The 18,241-nt window shown below is 48.2% G+C and overlaps 2 protein-coding genes across 7 annotated transcripts in view; one reads left to right on the forward strand and one right to left on the reverse strand.

The window, feature by feature from the left end:
• Window positions 1-896: 896 nt before the first annotated feature.
• MTHFR (methylenetetrahydrofolate reductase) lies at window positions 897-11,955 on the reverse strand. 3 transcript variants are annotated; one of them, XM_069035005.1, is made up of 12 exons: window positions 11,862-11,955; window positions 9,162-9,413; window positions 7,826-8,064; window positions 7,419-7,529; window positions 7,064-7,257; window positions 5,907-6,157; window positions 5,054-5,188; window positions 4,608-4,788; window positions 4,032-4,214; window positions 2,561-2,662; window positions 2,219-2,338; window positions 897-1,724 (listed from the first exon to the last, which is right to left on the reverse strand). In XM_069035005.1, the coding sequence occupies exons 2-12, from the start codon at window positions 9,401-9,403 to the stop codon at window positions 1,527-1,529; spliced, it is 1,956 nt and encodes a 651-aa protein (XP_068891106.1). In that variant the 5' UTR covers window positions 9,404-9,413; window positions 11,862-11,955; the 3' UTR covers window positions 897-1,526. The 3 variants fall into 3 exon arrangements, with proteins under 3 accessions (XP_068891106.1, XP_068891104.1, XP_068891105.1); XM_069035003.1 differs by having other exon boundaries at window positions 9,162-9,580; window positions 11,862-11,888; XM_069035004.1 differs by lacking the exon at window positions 11,862-11,955 and adding an exon at window positions 11,179-11,243.
• Window positions 11,956-12,318: 363 nt separating this feature from the next.
• CLCN6 (chloride voltage-gated channel 6) overlaps window positions 12,319-18,241 on the forward strand; it is a 32,524-nt gene continuing 26,601 nt past the window's right edge. For all 4 annotated transcript variants that reach the window (XM_069034613.1, XM_069034612.1, XM_069034611.1 and 1 more), the window contains exons 1-10: window positions 12,319-12,395; window positions 13,174-13,233; window positions 14,291-14,356; window positions 14,878-14,943; window positions 15,605-15,671; window positions 16,063-16,169; window positions 16,402-16,528; window positions 17,099-17,166; window positions 17,263-17,321; window positions 17,974-18,106. In XM_069034613.1, the coding sequence (XP_068890714.1) occupies window positions 12,324-12,395; window positions 13,174-13,233; window positions 14,291-14,356; window positions 14,878-14,943; window positions 15,605-15,671; window positions 16,063-16,169; window positions 16,402-16,528; window positions 17,099-17,166; window positions 17,263-17,321; window positions 17,974-18,106 (825 nt within the window). In that variant the 5' untranslated portion in view covers window positions 12,319-12,323. The remainder of the gene's footprint in view (window positions 12,396-13,173; window positions 13,234-14,290; window positions 14,357-14,877; window positions 14,944-15,604; window positions 15,672-16,062; window positions 16,170-16,401; window positions 16,529-17,098; window positions 17,167-17,262; window positions 17,322-17,973; window positions 18,107-18,241) is intronic.

Genomic DNA, 18,241 nt, shown 5'->3' on the forward strand with positions numbered 1-18,241 from the left:
GGGTGCTAGGTCCTGTTGATTCCAAAGTCTGGATTGGGTAGGTGCAAACACAGGTCTTTATTTTTAGATTTGGCTTTTACCCTGGGGGAGCAGATTTCCACCTGGCTCCCACCTCCTCCCCCTGTATAGGTCTATCAGCTCTTCATTAAGCCTTTCAGTGGGTGGCCAACCTCCTGGCTGCTTCCTGCTGGTTCATTTCTGTGCTGAATGGGCAAGGGATGAAGAAACCTGCTGGGAACAGCTGAGCACCAAAAGCTTTACTGAGGCAAGACAGGCGTGTCTGATCCCCAGCCTTCCCATTACTTGCCTCTGTGATTGATGCCCTGTAATTACCCTGGATATATGAACCCAGTCTCAGACAGCTGTAACAAGAGGGTCTGAAGAATCTGGAAAAGGCTTTTCTTCCTTGGCTTGTTTGAAAGAGATGCTCACAGCATGGTGGGGATCTTGAAATCCCACTGGGAATTGCCCCGAGGTCATTTTCCTAGCCTGTGGCAGCTTCGAAGGATTGTTAAGTACACAAAGGAGCCTCAGTAGCTTCCCCAACCCCTTATTCCAATGCCATGAGGCCTAAGGCTGTTAAGAGTCATTAGGTCAGGAAAGATAGGTTATCTTTCCTGATCTAAGCTTACCTTTCCCTACAGGCACTGGAAAAGGATCCTACAACTGTGACCTTGCAGAACTGAGCCAAATAGTGTAGCTGGTTGCTTTTGGTAAATTCTAGAATTTAAGCTTTCTCTGCTCTACCGTGGAGCTTTGGCCATACTCTGGGGCATGCATTGAAAGTGAAGGCAGAACTGCCCCAGAAACAATCGATTTTCTTATAATTTTCCCTTGTACCAGGTGATTAATTAGCAAACATGAGTCTCTGCTAGAGCATGGCCTAGTACAAGAGACATTTGTATGCGTGTATTTTATTGTACATAATCTAGAAAATAGTGTGATTCTTACTTAGTCTTATCCAGAATGGATATTCATAGTCCTATTAAAAAGAAAACAGAAAATATAGTACAAGGAGAAAAGTTAGGAATAAAATTTGAACCTTCTTCTGGAGTGAGTGCAAAAGAGCCTGATGATCAACTATGAAGAAATACATTTTAGGAGTGCAATATAAAAGCAATTTGACCTTTTCCAGGTTGGTGACTGCTGAAATAATCACCCTTGCATAGGTACAGCTGACAGGAGTGTTTCTGTCCTCATGCCAGCATTTCTGGCATGCAAAAGTTACCAGAATCTTGTGTTCTCCTGTTACTGTAATTAGCATAACCATGATTAGCAGCTCTTCATCCTGCAGCCCTGGCCTTTGGGCTTAGTCTGGAGCCTCAGCTCAAAGGTTCAGGTAGTTCTGGCTATTGTTCAGTAAGAACAGTCAGGGAGCCTTTGTGTTGGGACAGAAGAGCACATAATGTGGGTAGGTCAGAGCACCAGTGTGGTCACTGGGTTTAGGAGTGTGATCAGCACAGGAGCTGCTGCTTTCCCCGAAGTCAGTCAGGGGAGGAGGAAGTAAGAGATTAGAAGAATAATTTTCACTGCTGAGTTGGAGAGTTCAATAGCTCAAAAGTGTCCTCCACAACCTGCCAGAGGCAGTTTTCTAGTGGGAAGTCATTGTCCACCAGGTTGACCAAGTAATAATTGTCATGGATGTACTGGATGATCATGCGAGAGGGTGACTCCTCTTCATACAGCTTGGCCCATTGCTCGATCCACAGTGCAAAGGCCTCATCCTGCCACGGGAACAAAAAAAAGTTGGCAGTTGTGTAACATCTTCATGTTACTTAATTTAGGATACCCAGTGTTACACATGGCTGGCCCTAATGTGGCTTGTTTCTTCTCAGTAAAAATGGCAAGAATTGAGCAAGGACCCTTGTGCTTTTCAGTCAGCGGGACGTGCCCAGAGTTGAAAGGAGACAAATCTGCAGTACAATGGATGGCTCAATGCTGCCCCTGTGTGCATAAGAGGGGAGGAAAAGCCACTGTCCAGCACTCTTGAGGCCTGGTACAGTGACAGTAGTGGCTCTCAATCCCCATTACTGGGTGCTTTGTGCCTGGGAACAACTCTTGCTGGAGCTGAGAGAGCAGGAGGAGTAAGACCTGTACCTCTGCAAGCCAATATAGCAACAGCCAGCAGCTGTGAGTGTTGTCAGAGACTAAAACAAAACTAGACACTCTGAACTTCCAGAGCATCACAGCAATGTATCCAGCAGAAGTGAGGACTCACCTTCCAGGAGAGGAAGCTTACAGGATCCACCACAGTGGGCTGGATGATCTCTCTTCCTGGGAAGATGCCCCAGGTGACGGCATTGGGTTGCAGATCTGGAGCATTGGTGATGTTCTGGCCCTGCCAAAGGAAGGAAAACCTTTCTGAAGCAACTTCTGGTGGAGGGACTGAGTGAGTTGGAAAAAGTGTATTTACTCTCTCCTTGTTAAGGGACCAGACAGCTGCTGCACACCACAGCTGACTTGCTTTACTTTCCCTTCATCAGCCCTCATGTCTGAATATTTGGTATTTGTCTCTCTCCCAAGGTGGTGAAAGGAAAGTGTCCTGCGAATAACAGCCTACCTTGACATTGACAATGTGGTAGTTCACTCGCAACTCGTACTTCTTCAGCACTTTGAGCAGTGCTGTGACAATTTCACTGGAGGTGAAGAACTCTAGGTATGCCTGCAGGGAGGGATGGAGAAGGAGGAAGAGAGCCTTAAACCACAGCAGAACTGAGACAAATACAGGTAAACAAGGACAGTTGTTGAGTCTGGGCTGCCTTGTATGTTCATCCCCAGAAACACATACTACAGAGGCTTGAGCGAAGGGCAGAGCAAATTAGTAAGCGAGCTAGGGAAAAAAAATAATTGGGGAGAGTAGAGGGAACAGCCCAGGAACAGCGCACTCAAGAAAGCTACATGCTTCCTGTTTTGCATCCACACAAGCAGACAAGAACTCCAGTGTAACCACAACTGCTGCACAAGGAAGCAGTCTGTGCCAGAATGCTTGGAAGAAGCCTGAGCTTAACCTTTATTTTACAGCAGTGTCTTGCCAAGGCAGCCCAACCTGGTGAATGCAGAAGTCAAGGGGTGTCAGCTGGGCAGAAGTCAAGGGGTGTCAGCTGGGCTGTCCCAAGCACCACTCCCTGTCCTCATCTTTTGTTCACAATTCTCCCCATGTGCTTATACAACCAAATTCTGTACTTGTCTGTGCTTGGCTGCTCCCAACAACTGCTCTCCCTCCCCCCATTTCCTGGCTATTGTGTGAGATGATGGATTTCCCTCACCTCAGGGGAATTTTTTCCTTTGAAAACATAACTGCATTTGCCATCTGCTGGTCTCTGGCTTTACTGGTCTGGATCCCTTTTGAACAAGGATGCTTTTTTTTCCAGTATGAGCTACTTCCCAGGCATTTACCTTGATGGGATATTCCTATCACAGCCATTAGTGGCAAGGCTCTAGGGCCTGAAATGCCTGACAGTGGGAATCAGGCATGACAGGCACGACTGCTTGCAGTCCAGGGAAGGAATGTGACAGTTGTCTGAACAGCACAGCATAGTGTGTGGGCTGGGGGCAACTGTGGAGAACTCTGCCTTACAGAAGGACAGAGGAAATTTTTAAATACCCCTTTACCACCATGAGATGCTGGGTGGTAGAGATACTACCTCACTGATTTCCATTTTATGAAAAATCTGGGTGCTTTGTGCATCACTGAATCAGATGCAGGGGGCAGGCACATGTGTATAAATAAAATGTCACAGCCCTGCTCTAGAAATAAGTTACCAATAATTACTTGCTGAGAGTAAAACCATGAAACTCTACAGATGTTCAGTAGATGTTTTGAGGTGGGGGAAAACAGCTGTGAAGTCAGCCATAGTGATGGCATTGTGGCTCTTAAGATACTAAAGGAGCTTTGCCTCATCTCACCAAGAACGCATTAAGGTAAGGAGCAGGCAGAAAGATTATGTGGATGTAAGCCTGGGACCTCCCAATCTAACAAAGACCAAACTGGGTCATAACTCTTTACTGCCTGGCCCAGAGTAATACAGTACCTTTTGGAAAACATAACCTCCACTGGGCCCCCAGCCTACAATGGGGTCTGTGGATGGTTTGCCATTGATGTTTGGCTGGGAGTTAATGGTCAGGATTCCTCGTCTGTTGACCTTCTCCAGTTGGTCCTTCAGAAGGTTGGTTTCAGTAGCAAGAGGGTCATCATTCCAAGGCATACACGTAACCTATCATGAGGAGAAAGGATGGCTCACAATGGATCTAACAACCCTTTGATTACCATCTGGATGTTGAAGGAACTCAGGAGTGTCTTAATGGTCTCAAATATACCTGCTTCAGGAGAGAACTCCCATGTTTGGTTCAAGGGTTAGGATATGCTCAACTCTAAGAATGACTGCTGAAGTCAATTGATACTGGTCCTGTCACACTGTAGCACCTTTCCTTTTATGCTGAGCTCTAGCTCTGGCTGCTGGACCCCCTTCAACCAGTGTGCCAGCAAATCCTTTTGGATAGAGAAGTGCCAATTCTTCTTTAGAAGAACAGTGTGGTACCAGGAGCAAGAGGAAATGTGCACTACTGTTTGTGCCACACTGACCATCCCCTCGTGGGCTCTCACTCACCTTGTAGCCATTCCTGTTGGGTTCTCCAGTGATGTAACACGTGAACACCTCAAAGACACTTTCCTCACAAGTAAGTTCTTCTCCCCACATCTTCAGAAGCTCCTCCCGGGGAGACTTGCTTTTCAGGTAGAAGAGGTAATAGTCCTTCAGTTCCCCAAAAGCTGGAGAGGAGGAGTTACCCCTGTAAGAGGAGAAGAACTGAAGTCAGAATTGAAGTCACTGAGGAAGATGAGTTGATTTGGTGATGCAGGAAGACAGCCAACCACCAAGAGAAATACACAACAAAACCCACCTAGACACCAAAAGTCTCAACATCTTGGCGCCATTCGCCTCACCTCACTCAAATCCAAGCATGGGGAACCACCTTGTTACGAAGCCTCCTGAAGTGTGCCCAGGACACCAGGCTTTACTACTGCAGCTCTGCCTTACTGCAGGTGACAGCTTACCATCGGCCATTGGGGAAGTCATCCCACTCTTGAGTTCGATAGATGTAACTCTTCGGCCTGGAGGCCCAGAAGATTGGCCGGACATCTTCCACTCTTCTCTTGGGGTGAGCGCTGACTGCCCAGGGAAGAGGCCGCCTGCATGGGACGAGCAGATGTTAACACAGTTCCTCTGCTGACTTTCCACTAAAGGCTGGTAGCCTTTCCCATGGTGCAATTTGCCCCTGGGGAGAAATAACGGGGTGAGAAGAGTTCTGTTTGTCAAGAAGTAGGACAGGAAACTCTTCTTCCTTTATGGAAAATATTTCCTACTCAGTTCCCTCAGAGGATGCTCAGTAGGGGTCTATTTAATGTTAAGGTAAAGGACTGACACCTGAAATTGGAAAAGGTAAGGGCAAAGCACTATGGGAAGCTATGTCAAGGGAAAATAAAAAACAGCTGTCAATTTTCCTTTGCTTCCTCTTGTCTGTGGACTCAGAGAGGAGTCCACATTCCCTTTCTCAGCTGCAGAGAACCCTAGAAATCCACACTGGGAGTATACCCCTAGCCTGTAAGCATCGAAGACATGCTTCTTGCAAGTGGCAGCTCTAAGCTCTGTGTTTTTAAAGTCCCAGAATAGCTACTTTAAAGCTACTTGACTAAAACAAACTCCTCCTTTGGCTGTCCCCTTTATTCCTCCCAGCTTTTGTTGGAGATATGTGGGAAGGGTGAACTACTAAATGCAAAAAAGGTGATAAAAGAAAAAAAAAAAAAGGAAAAAAGGAGAGTAGAGGTATTAACCCATCCACTGTTTGTACCTTCAGTGGATGGATGGATGGGAAAGTGGAACTAACAGAAGCCAACACATTCTGCTCACCTGGGGTCCTCTTTCCATATGCCCAGGCGCTTCAGGACTTCAGTCGTAGCCACTTCCCGATTGAGGGTGTAAAAGTGGAGCCCGTGCACCATTCCACTGTCCAGCAGCTCCCGGCACATGGACACCGCCAGCTCCACCCCGTAGTTCCGGATAGCTGCATCGTTGTCCTTGATGGGTTCAATTACATCTTTGATTTCCTGAGGCACTTCCAGCTTGGAGAGTTTCACCAGCTGGCGCAGAGAGTGGTAACCCTGGATGAGGATGCAGATTGTCATTTTTCCAAGACCCTTTTTTGCCATCCCAGTAACACAGGTACTTGATCCCAATTTTGTGGCAGGAGATTTAGAACTGAGGCTCCTGGAGTCTATTCCCAGGCCCCATCTCTAGGATGATAACATTGTGCAGGTCATGTCACTTCAGGTGATTTCTCCCCAAGGCCTTGCCCGAGCCCAGCATGCTGAGAGTGACCTCAGGACTGGCAGGCCATTGTGCTTTATATCCCTTTTTGCCATATGGGCACAAGAAACCTTTTCAGCTTATTAGCTGCCTAAGAGTTTAATTTGGCAAACCACCTACAGATTTATCACATTTGATGCCTTGTGGGACTACCTAAAAACAGAGGCTAGACAAAATTAAGAGAATAAGAAACAGTTATATTTATTGAAGGGCCTTCAGGTGCATTAGGGCAGACAAAGCCCACCCAGGGGCTACACAAAAATGGACAATGGGTCACGGGGTTTTCATACTTTTATAAGTTTGGTCCATTTGCATATCAGGGTTAATCCTCCAGTTACAGCTTCAGGTAATGAAGTCATTTACCCCAAGTGTGCTCCCCCCAACTCACTTCTGTTTACATTTCTTGGGGCCTGAGACAGTAAGGTGTCCTTGAGTTTCAGGCCTAGAGAGGAATTGCTTTGTCTGACCAAAACGGGAGAACAGTAGCTAACAGTCTATATGGAGTTTAGAATTATACACTAAAGAATTACCGAACTACAAATATAATATAAAAGCTAAAATCCTAAGGCATTACATTCAGCACTCTCTCTTCCCTGAAATTTTGTGGAGGACATTTACAGACCTCTCTGAGGCCCTGACCAATAAACACCTAACACCCTAGATCCTCACTACCTCCCCAAATCCAAATTACTGGATTTCACCTGTATAGGGAAGATGCCAGGAATAATGGGGCAGGTGATGCCAATGGCTTGACAATCCTTCATGAACTTGAGAAAGGTTTCTGGTCGGAAGAAAAGCTGTGTAATGATGAAGTCTGCTCCAGCAAAGACTTTCTCCTTCAGGTGCCTCAGGTCTGCCTCATAGCTCTCTGCTTCAGGGTGACCCTTGGGGTAGCCTTTGGGGAGAAGAGGAGAAAAAATGAAAAATGTGGTCAGGACAACATGCAGAAATTAGGAAGTATCCAACTGATTGTACTGTCACAGCCAGGGAGGGACTGCTGAGCTGATTTCCCTGTCTCAGACCCTGCTGCACACTCTGCAATAGAAGCCATTTTACCTGCCACACAGATGTCAAAGTAATCATCAAATTCATTGCGAATATGCTTAACCAGGTCAACAGCATAATTGAAGCCATCTACTTCTTCCTCCCATTCCTCACCAGCAGGATCTGAAAAGAGAACAAATCCATAGCTCTCTCCAACTGTTTGCTGAACTACGATCTGCTAGTTCTGTAAAAACCTCCTGCTATCAAAAGGAAGACAGAGATGAACTCCCAAATCTGCAGCTTTACCTATGAACTGGTTTTGTCTGCCCTTGAGCTGGAGGGACTGCTAAGAAACACAGTGTCAGCATTTAATTCCTGCAGAAGGAGCCCCTAAATCTTCCTTCTCTGTTTTTACCCTGGAATTGAACACCACAGCAGCACAGGCTCCACACTACACATCACAGGACAGAAGGATTCACCTCCACGGAGTGCCATGATGTTCTTCAACCCAAGCCGCTTGGCCTTCTGCAGATGCCCTGTGATGTCATCCTTGGTCTGGTTGCAGCATGTCATATGCAGGATGGTCTCCAGGCCACAGTAGTTGACTGCAGTGTTGGCAATAATCATGGAAGAGGTTTCCTTGTCAGATCCTGGGTCCCCTGCAGGGTGCCACGTCACATCAATGAAAAGGGGACCACCTGCTCCCATGCGGTCAAACCTGTGGGGTTTAGAGCTGTGTTAGCCTACACCAGGTAGCCAGATCCCCTCCTTATGCCTGGAATATCTTGCTCACTGCTAGAATGCCAGCAGCAGGCAGAGAGAGCTTGGATGACAGCAACGGTACAGACCATAAAAGTGTTGCACTAAGAGTTTAGCAAGTGGCTGATGTAAATAAGGAAAGCTGTCCTTTAAGGCTCTATGGGGAAGAGCTTACAATCTCTTTGAAGGAGAGGCAACTGAGGTGTTCTCTGTACAACACACTTTCTCCCTTCAAGCTCTAATAGAGTGGTACAGCTTCTGACAGACAGCAATGCAAGTCCCATTCCTTTTGAGATGGTAGACTATGCTGCAGCCCCCTGTTGCCAGCTCAAACTGTAGAGGCCACAAATACAAAAAGATGGACCAGAACTCTGTTGTGTTCCTAAGTGTGCCTAAAAGAGAAGACAAGGGCTTCCCTAACTTGTCTCTCTTCTCCTCCAAGGTGGAACAGGCCCTTCTATTTAACATATGGCATTGGCATACAGCAATTACAAAAAGAATTATGAAATACCCTCTTCTCCTCCAGGTAAGTATATGGTGGCTCCTGGGGCTCCAGAATAACTCCTAGCTCTGCTGAGACCTATCAGCTTTCATTTAGTATGTAGATGGGGACACCTCTGTCAGAGGCTAAAACTGTAATACTGAAGCACAAACCATAGTGGCTGGATGAATATTGAAAGGAAGTGGAATCTGTTTCAGAGATTTTGGCACACTGTCCATCAAGGAATATTTTCTGCTTTTAGTAGGTACTTTTCTGCACCAGCATTGTGCTTCAGACCCAGAACATGGCATTGGGGTTACTCCATCTTCCCAGGGCATGGGAGAGGGGAAACAGCCTGGCCCCTCAGTAATCCCACCGTGACACTTAACTCTTCAGGGCCTCCAAGGAAGACAAGTTACCTTCTGTCCATTACCCTCCTCAGCAGGAAAGCACAGCCCCATTACCTGCTTCGTCACCTGGAAGGGGAGACAGAGCATGGGGCAGAGCCTGCCTCATCAGCTATTTCCCTGCCCTCCACCACAGATACTTCCCCTCTCCTACCCTGCAGCGCTCACCTGGAGATGAGATTAACAGCAGCATTGGCTGTGCGTGGAGGGAAGAACTCCAGGGAGAACCACTTGTCTCCAGCATCCTGCCGGCGGCGCATCTTGTCCCGCAGCCGCTCATGTCGGTCAGCATCAAGGACAGGGGTAGAGCAGCGCGAGTTGTCCTTAGAGCTCTTGCTTCCACTGCTGCTGCCGCCATCAGATCTGGAGCTGGAACTGGCACTGCAGGTATGCTGGGTCTCATTAACCATGGTGAGAGCTCTGGAGAGTGGAGCAGAAGGAGTATGGTCGGCACACAGGTCTCTGCAAGGAGCAGGTACTGCTGGGGTGGGCAGCAGATGATAAAAGAAGCCTATGCAAAGGCCCAGCATTCCTCACTCCATCAAGGAGTCCCTTTTGCCAGCTTTCTCTAAGCTGTAGTGGGGGATCTGGCAAAAACACAATAAAAAGCATATGTTTAGATAGTGCTGAGAGAAGTAACACAGCACTTGGCTTCATGCCACTTTGATGCAGCTCCTCTGGTGCCTGCTGGGTCAAATTTGGCTCTCAGAAGAGTCAGGTCAACATCACTTTTGCCCTGATTACAACTCAGCAAGCCAGGATGCCCATGTGAATTAGGTGACGGTCTCTGTCATCCTATGGCCTTGGGCTGGGAATGCCAGCAGAAAGTTTTTTAGTCTACTGCAGCTGCTTCTTGGACCGTATCCATCTTCAGAGCTTCCATTCTGTTTGTTCCCGAAAGGCAGCACTGCTCTACAGTGTAGGTCAGCAAGTGAGTGCTAATGGGGCAGGTACTCAAGAATGCACAAAGTATTGCTACCTCAGAAACAAAATACAGAATCCACTCTGACCAGGCCACGCCCACAAACTGTCCTTTATTTTCTTTGCTGGCATCACGGCTCCAATTCCAAACATTAGCCTTCTCCACAAGACACACCATCTCCACCGACAACTGTCCTCTGTGCCAGTCCCATTGCACACAACTAACTCTTTACCAGATACACTGTTTCCTTTGTCACCAATTGTGGCTGCTTGGAAACAAGGCCAGCAGAGACCATCCTCATCTCACTGCCTTGCAACAAGATCAGCTGTGCTTGCTTGGCTTTACAGAAAGCAAAACAGCACTGCAAGTCAGTGGTAAAAGTAGGTTTAGGATACCCAACTCCACTTAGCTTCGCAAAATGTCCCATCCTGTGCCTTTAAAATGAGGTAGGGATTACAGACAGTTATGGGAGAGCTACCACAAAATTTGGATCTGCATTATTTGCTTTAGTACCTGCCAAAACTTAAAATTGTCACTGGGAAGCAGCATGTTGTCCAAGCATTACGTAACTTTGGCGCTTGTTTTGGAGGAAATAGTTGTGTGAGCCAGCACACACTCTCAGTCCTTATCATAAGCTCTGTGGGTTTAGTTCAGCCAAGAAGGCTTTGAACTCGTCTTCTACTGTTTACACTTGAGTTGCCAAACCCTTTGGGAGAAAGTCTAGTTTTACCACCTGAGGAACCTCTCCAGCTGGCAGGAGATGTGAGAAAGAAGCACAGGCCTTCTGCTGCCAAGAGGAACTAGGAGCCTTAGATCTCTTGTGTACCAACATAGCGGCTGTGGTAAAAATCAGCAGCACAGACCTACTGAGAAGTGAAGCAAAACCAGCTGGGCACAACTGGGAGCCCTGACCAAGCTCAGGCAACTTTGCCTGACATCCACATGCACTAATATGGGAGAATTATCCCCAAGCATGTGTTTGTGATCAAGCTAGCGGCTCACAATCATGTGCTGTCAACTCCCAATGTCTCATTCCTAGCAAGCATGGCACAGCACTGTAGGCAAATCAAAGGAGCTTTGTTTTCTGGCTTGAGATTTAACACCCATCACATAGAAAAAAGGTTCATGTCTTTATGTCTCTACAAAATGAGACTTGCTGTTGAGGAAAGGCCCTTATCTTGCTGGCAATATCAAATCATGAAGACAGGGGAAAGGCCCACTTAGATTTTTGTCTACAGGCAGCATTTGGAACAATTTTCTTACCATGATATGCATCACAGATTTGCTGGCAGATACTTCTAGTTATTGCAAAGAGAAAAAAGATAAGCCTAAACAAGAAGAACAGCAACAAAGTAAGACAATTTTTAACATCTGTCAACACTCCTGCTCCTGTCTCAGCATGGATGCACCTGCTGTGTTTTTATGATGCTGGTGGTATTCAAACTCCTTTCAGCCCTGAGCTGACATCAACACACACAGCGTGGAGACTGCCTCCCCCTAAGCTCAGTTTTACCCTCAAGACTGCAGGCGGCTGCACCAGATGCACGCTTCACACAGGGTGCACACGCTGCACGGGGCTGCTCCAGGGCCACGGCATCAGGCTGACAGCCAGGCGGGCATCTCAGGGGGCCGCGGCTACGCCCACCGCTGGAACGGCTAATGGAGCAGCGGCTCGTCCACAGGGACGGTCAGGGGGGAAGGGCCGGAGGGAGCCTACCACCCCCGTGGGCCGCCGGGTGAGAAGGGGAGCAGCAGCACCTGCGGCCCCTGGTACCGGTGGGGGGAGGGTCGGGGCCAGGCAGGTCACTGCAGCTCGATCGCCCCTTCACTTCAGCTGACCCCGCCGAGAGCACGGCCCGGCCCGCAGCAGCCGGCAGACAGATACGACGCGGAGAACCGCTGGCGCTGGGGTAGCGATAGGACCCGCGTTCCCGGACCCCGCTCACCTGCGACCGGCACCGAGCGCTGTGCGGGCCGCCCGCCCGCCGTACTTTAAGGGCGGCCGCAGCCGGGCGGGTCACGTGGGGCCCCGCGGCTGCCCTCACCCGACATGGCGCCGCGGGGCGGGGCTGCAGCGGCGGGGCCGGGCGAGGCCTCGAGGGCGGGGCTAGAGCGGGCCGACGAGGCGGGACCGGGGCCAGGGCGGAGCCGGGCGGGGCTGCGGAAACGCTGCTGGGAGAGGGACGGGGGCGCGGCAGGGCGGGGGCGCGGTCGGGCCTGTTATGGGAGCGTGGCCATGTGCAGGCGAGGCCAATCGGGGCCGCGGGGGCTTCGGGGGCGGGAGCGGGGGCGTGGCCAGTCCGAGCCACGGGGGCGGGACTGCGCTGTGAGGGCGTGGCTATGCAGGGCGGGGCTGGCGCGGGGGGTGACGCGCGGCGGGCGGGGCGGGGCGGGGCCGGTGGCGGAAGATGGCGAGGTGCGGGACCGGGTTGTGCTGCTGCTGCTGCGGCGACCGGGAGAGCCGCACCCCGGAGGAGCTGGTACGGCCGCCGCCCCGCGCTCCCCTAGCCGCCCCCGATCCCCGTCCCCCCCAGACTCGTGCGTGTTGGCAGAGCCCCTTCACCCCGGGTCTCGGCCTGGCCCCACCCGCCTCTGGGGAACGCCTAAGGGCGGGCGGCTGAGGCGGGCGGTGAGCGGTGCTGTAGCGCTGGGCCCGGCGCCTCAGGGCCCGGTGTCGGCACCTCACGGACGGTGTTTTCAGCCAGCAGCTCCTGGCCCAGCCTCTCATCCGATGCTCGTCCCGGCGCCACAGCCCGTTTCTGCTCGTTTTGCTGCTGGGCCTGGCACTTCAGAGCCAGTGCCGGAGCCCCGCGCTGTCCCTACCCCGGCCCGCATTCTTTGTCTGGGCCTCGTACCCTAGCCCCTGAAGCCGCTGCCCCTCGCAGCTGTAAGGGGGAGTGGTGCTGGCAGGGGCTCTCTTTAACTCCAGCACTGCAGAGTGCTCTCTTCAAAATTGTTGTCCTGTGCTCCCCTGTAACCCGTTGCTGTGATGGAAAGAGGTTGTGGGTTAGGACTTTGCTGTCGGGAGCTCCTATACAGAAGGTGTGTGTTCTGGCTGAGGGACAAGCTGTAAGGTCAGACTCTGTAGCATTACCCCAAAGTAAGTGGTGATCTGATAACCCACACTCTCAATTTATAAGTAAGCCACAATGGTATAGGACTTCTGTTATTTTGGGTTTGCTAGCAGTGTTCATGAACAGCTGCAGATGCATTCATTCCCGTCATGGTTTTCCTTTCCTGCATTTGTTCATTTTGCAGACGATCCTAGGAGAAACTCATGAAGAGGAGGATGAGATCCTTCCACGCAAAGACTATGAGGTGGGGAATTAACTAATAGCAGCTTCTGCTATTAATGTGAAAAGAACTGCAGAGAGGTTTTGATCTGTTTGAGTTTGTAACAGAGCAGATACTCAAAATGGATCATTGGGTTGCCTTGGCATCAGCAGAAATAGCAAGAGTTGCTGTGCTTGCAAAGAACTGTTCCTCATCTTTGTATGTTTCTCGGATAAAGCCATGTTAGTAGGTTGAATGTCTGTTCTCAAGTCAGACTCTTGTTGAGAAAATTCATTTTCAGAGTCTGGTGCATTTTTCCACTTCTTCAATGTGAGATTTACAGGCTCTGGTGGCCTTGTTTCCTGGTGACTGTAGAAATCATCTGTAGCTACTTGGTCACAGTTGCCTTTCTGCTGTCTGTTGTCATGCTGGCTCACAGCAGATCTTCCCATATATCAGATTCTCCTGCTTACAGGAGATTTTTGCTTTTTGCATCTCAATATGGTGGCCCTGAAGTATTTGGAGCAGTTGCTGTCAGTATGGGTGTCACCAGCCTAGCCTGTTACTGCTTGGCTTGAAAAGGTGAAGATGTGGATAGAACTAGTGGAGTTTTGTGAGTGTGACTGGGAAGCTATTGCTGTTAACTCCCTACTGTGATAAACTGAAGAATTGATGCTGTTCATCTGGAGAGGAGTTCCTTACTAGTGTTCCTGTTGTAGTGAGAGGGTGAATATAAGGATCCAGTGATATCCCCTGCACTGTCCAAGTGGAGACACTTAAAGAAGTCTAAAACTGTACAGTGTGACTTCAGTATTTTAAAGATGTATAAAACTCAGTTGTGCTTCTGTTTGTTTCACTGTCTCTCTCAACTTGGGCAGTGAAATTGTTCTGTTCTTTCACTTTGTGATTTTCAGGGTCTGACTGATGGAAATGTTTAAATTAAGTTGTTTCCAGGAGTATTTTCTCCTACCGTTGTTTGCAAAATCTACGGGGGGGGGGGGTAGTAATGACTTCTGTAGTCTTCAACAAGGTCTTCTAGACATAATTTTTTTTCACAACCTGTTGCAGCTGATTCTCCTAAATTGACCTTTTGGCATTTCAGAGCTTGGATTATGATCGCTGTATCAATGACCCATACTTGGAAATTTTGGAGAGCATGGACAACAAGGTAGGACCTTGTTCTTTCATTAGCTAAAATGGTGGAAATTGTCCAGAAAAACTGTGGATTGAAAGTGTTCAAAGCCTTTTTGGATGTGGCTTTGACCAGCCTGGAAGGAGAAGATGTTCCTGTCCATGGCAGGGGGGTGGAATGAGATGAGCTTTAAGGTCCCTTCCAACTCAGATTCTAATTCTGTGATTCTAAATATGCTCCACTGCAGGAAGTTTTATGGGGTTTTTCTTCTTTATGACAGAAATTCTATGTGTTCTCCTGGTTTCTCTACTACAAAAAAAAAAAAAAAATTGTGGGGATTATAGCTCCTAGCATCTCTTGTGATCCTCAGGTTTATAGTGAGCAAGATGCTCAGTCTTTCAGTTTCCTATTTTCAGTTTGCTGTTGTCACCACCTTCTGTTGATTTATCCCTCTGGCTGTAATTGAGATGTGGAGCCTAAAGCCACCTTCCAGAAAATCCCTGTTTCTGTGTTGCTTTTATTTTACTTTATTTTTTTTTAATCCTCTTTCCAAACAGAAAGCCCAGAAATATGAAGCAGTGAAGTGGATGCTGGTTTTTGCTATTGGAGTCTGCACAGGACTGGTAAGGGTCATGCTGTTTGGGGAATGAGGAAAATTCAGGAGACTAAGCAGGAATAATTTAGAAGTCAATGGCTAAGGAGTAGAGAAGAGGAAACATTCTCTTTCAAGATGATGAGAGCTTAGTAGCTGGAGTTGTCTTTTGGGAATTACAGTGCGTTGTTATAGACTGTTTTTCAGAGAGCCTTTTTTTTCTTTCAGAATTTGCTATGTTTTCTTTGTAAAGTAGGCTGGCAAATATTTTAGTTTTGCATGCAGGAAAACTTGTCCAAAGCAAACACTTAATAAGAAAAGATGCCAGTTTATGGCTGAACTGTGAAAATTAGCTGAGCTGACTATGCCTCAATTAAACACCAGTTTTCTTCTGGTACCCTTAAGTATGTTGAGGGTGTTAAAAATGCTGCCAGATTAGTACTTTAATGGGTACTGATCAGATGCAGAAATGCATCTCTTCAGGAATAATTCTAGGATGGATCTGTCCTGGGGAGAGAGAGGGAAGAAATCAGCATTTCCAAAGCTGCTTTGCTCTGAATGAGCAAATGAAGATGTCTTCTTCATCTTCTGTTCTCCCCTGTGAACATATTTCTGGTAGGACTAACTAGAGGGTGGTCTTTATTATTTGTATGTAGTAATTCCTGATGGCAATTCTGTCTTCTTTTTCCCAGGTGGGCCTCTTTGTGGATTTCTTTGTGCGGCTCTTTACCCAGCTCAAGTTTCGGGTGGTACAAAGCTGTATCTTTTACCTTGGGCCTTGTTAGACTCAAGTGACCTTTTCCATTCTGTTCCCATGTTTTGCTAAGAACAGCTGACTCTCACACTTCTGCCTTTGGTCATATTGTTCATGATTAAGCAAGTTTTCAACTTGCTTATGTGATTCAGCCCTTGAAACCAAGAAATGTTTCCAGAATCAGGTACAAGCAGAGACTGAAAATTTAGTGGTTTCCCTTCCTCATAATTCAGTGTTGAGCTTTGAAAAGGAAGTCTGGCTTCCTGACAGTTGTTAGGTGCTCTGGCTGGATTAGGAAGCACAGGCTTGGCTCTTGATGCCAGTCAGAGGCCCAGGTATTGCCAAGTGATTGTGTCTTGGTGTGGGGAATGTTGTTTTCCTTGACTATCCCTACAGCGGTGGAAGAATGCACTGAGAAAGGCTGCCTTGCACTGTCCTTGCTGGAGCTGCTGGGGTTCAACCTGACCTTTGTTTTTCTTGCCAGTCTTCTGGTCCTGATCCAAGTAAGACTTCCGTCCATTGCTGCTTCTTACACAACCTTCCTTTCCTCTCACACAGGTCCTTGATATGAAATACCCTTGCTAGAAGCACTTTCTGCCCCAAAACCATCGAACTAGCTTCACAATGCTGTTTGATTTAGCTAAGCAGGGTCTCTTGGTCCCTTGCTTTCTGATGAGATGTTGTTGGTCAGGTATGAAATTAGTGCACCATAGTGTCAGTGTTGCTTTTCTGCAGCCTGTAGCAGCTGGGTCAGGAATTCCTGAAATTAAGTGCTACCTCAATGGGGTGAAGGTTCCAGGCGTTGTGCGACTGCGGACAGTGGTGTGCAAAGCTATGGGAGTGCTCTTCAGTGTGGCAGGAGGTAAGGAGGGCTCTGGCATGTTGATCTTTCTGGGGGAAGGAGTCACTGAAGGGGAAAAAATGCTGTCTCTGCTTACATAGGGCACAGAAGGCCTTGTCTTTCCAGTAGAATCATTTTGGTGGTTTGGAGCAGAGTCATGAGCCTTGAGTGCATTTATAGAGTAGAGAATAAACAGAAGGATCAGGGCTATCAGGGAAAAAGGTGGTTTTCTGAGTGGACTAGTCAGATGTGACTCTTTGTGGCACAAGAGAGAGACCTGAGAATGTTCCAGGACACATTGTCAGGAGCCCGAAAGCAGCAGGGCAGAATAACCTGGAGAGTTCAGAGTCTTTGTAACAGTTGTTTTTCAATTATTCCACCCACTTGGAGTGCAAAATCTGTGCAAGTCTTCACAAACATTTGGGGTTGTTGAGGGAGCAGGGTGTTGGCACCTCCCTGTGAGGAGCTACAGGCTTGGCAAAGAGAGCTGTGCCATGGCATGGGAGTGGTGAGCTGATCTTTTCTGGCATTGTCAGCAAGGGAGGGTGGCAGTGGGGAAAGTGCGTTGCCTCATGAGCCCTTTTTTTCCAGGTCTTTTTGTTGGGAAAGAGGGTCCAATGATTCACAGCGGTGCTGTCGTGGGTGCGGGCTTGCCACAGGTTAGTGCTGGCCTGAGTCACTGTCCTGGTCATGGCACTGTTTTGTAAGAGTAAGTTTCTATCTCCTGTGTTTCTAAATCTTTACTTTGTTTGTAGTTCCAGAGCATCTCTTTGAGGAAGATCCAATTTAACTTTCCCTATTTCCGCAGTGACAGGTACTGTACCCAGGATGTGGTGGAGGGGAGAGGAGGATGAGTGAGCAGACTTCCTTGCGAGAATGGTGGTGGGCTGGGGTGCACCAGTCAGTTGTTTTATCAGTTTCTTTCTAGAGTCCTGCAGTTTCATTCTGCAGCAAGACAACACCAGGATGTCACTCTTCCAAGCTCCTCTGGTCTGCATGTTCATAGATGTTCTCTTGTGCTGCTCAGCAGATGTCTACCCATTCAAACCTTTAATGTGGATGGTTGAATGGCTTCATTGTTGGGAACAAGCTCAGTTACTCACCCCTTATGATTAGGATATACTACAGAGAAGGCTAGGTCACCTGAATGTGGAAAAATTCTTGCCTTTTCCTCTCTGTAATTCTTTCAAGTGATGTTGGAGTCCGTGGTTTGGGATGGTTCCTCACACACTGGGCAGTTGTGGGCTACCAGAATTTTGGTCTGTGTTCGTGCCCTACAGAAAGAGCACAATGCTGCAGTTTAATGAACAAATGGTGGTGTCTGCCATGGCCAGCTTTGCGCCCAGCTCTCACTCCTGAATCCCTGGGATATATCCATAAATGGGGATGATCTCTTACTTTTCAGAACCTAAGCATCTCCAGAGCTCTAATTTGCTAAACTGAGATTGTTTTTCTCTTCATTTCAGGGATAAAAGGGATTTTGTATCTGCTGGAGCAGCTGCAGGGGTTGCAGCTGCCTTTGGAGCCCCAATTGGAGGCACTCTTTTTAGTTTGGAAGAAGGTTCCTCCTTCTGGAACCAGGGACTTACATGGAAAGTGGTGAGTGATGACTCTGACTCTTCATGTGTGTTTCTTCCTTGAGAAGAGGGCTCCCCTTGGGAGCTTGTCCATTGAGGGTGTTCAGATTATCATATCTCTTCCTGAGCTCTCTTGGCAGGAGGGAGGTTGCCTGCT

This window comes from Aphelocoma coerulescens, chromosome 21 (genome assembly GCF_041296385.1).
Source record: "Aphelocoma coerulescens isolate FSJ_1873_10779 chromosome 21, UR_Acoe_1.0, whole genome shotgun sequence".
Classification (NCBI taxonomy): Eukaryota; Metazoa; Chordata; class Aves; order Passeriformes; family Corvidae; genus Aphelocoma; species Aphelocoma coerulescens.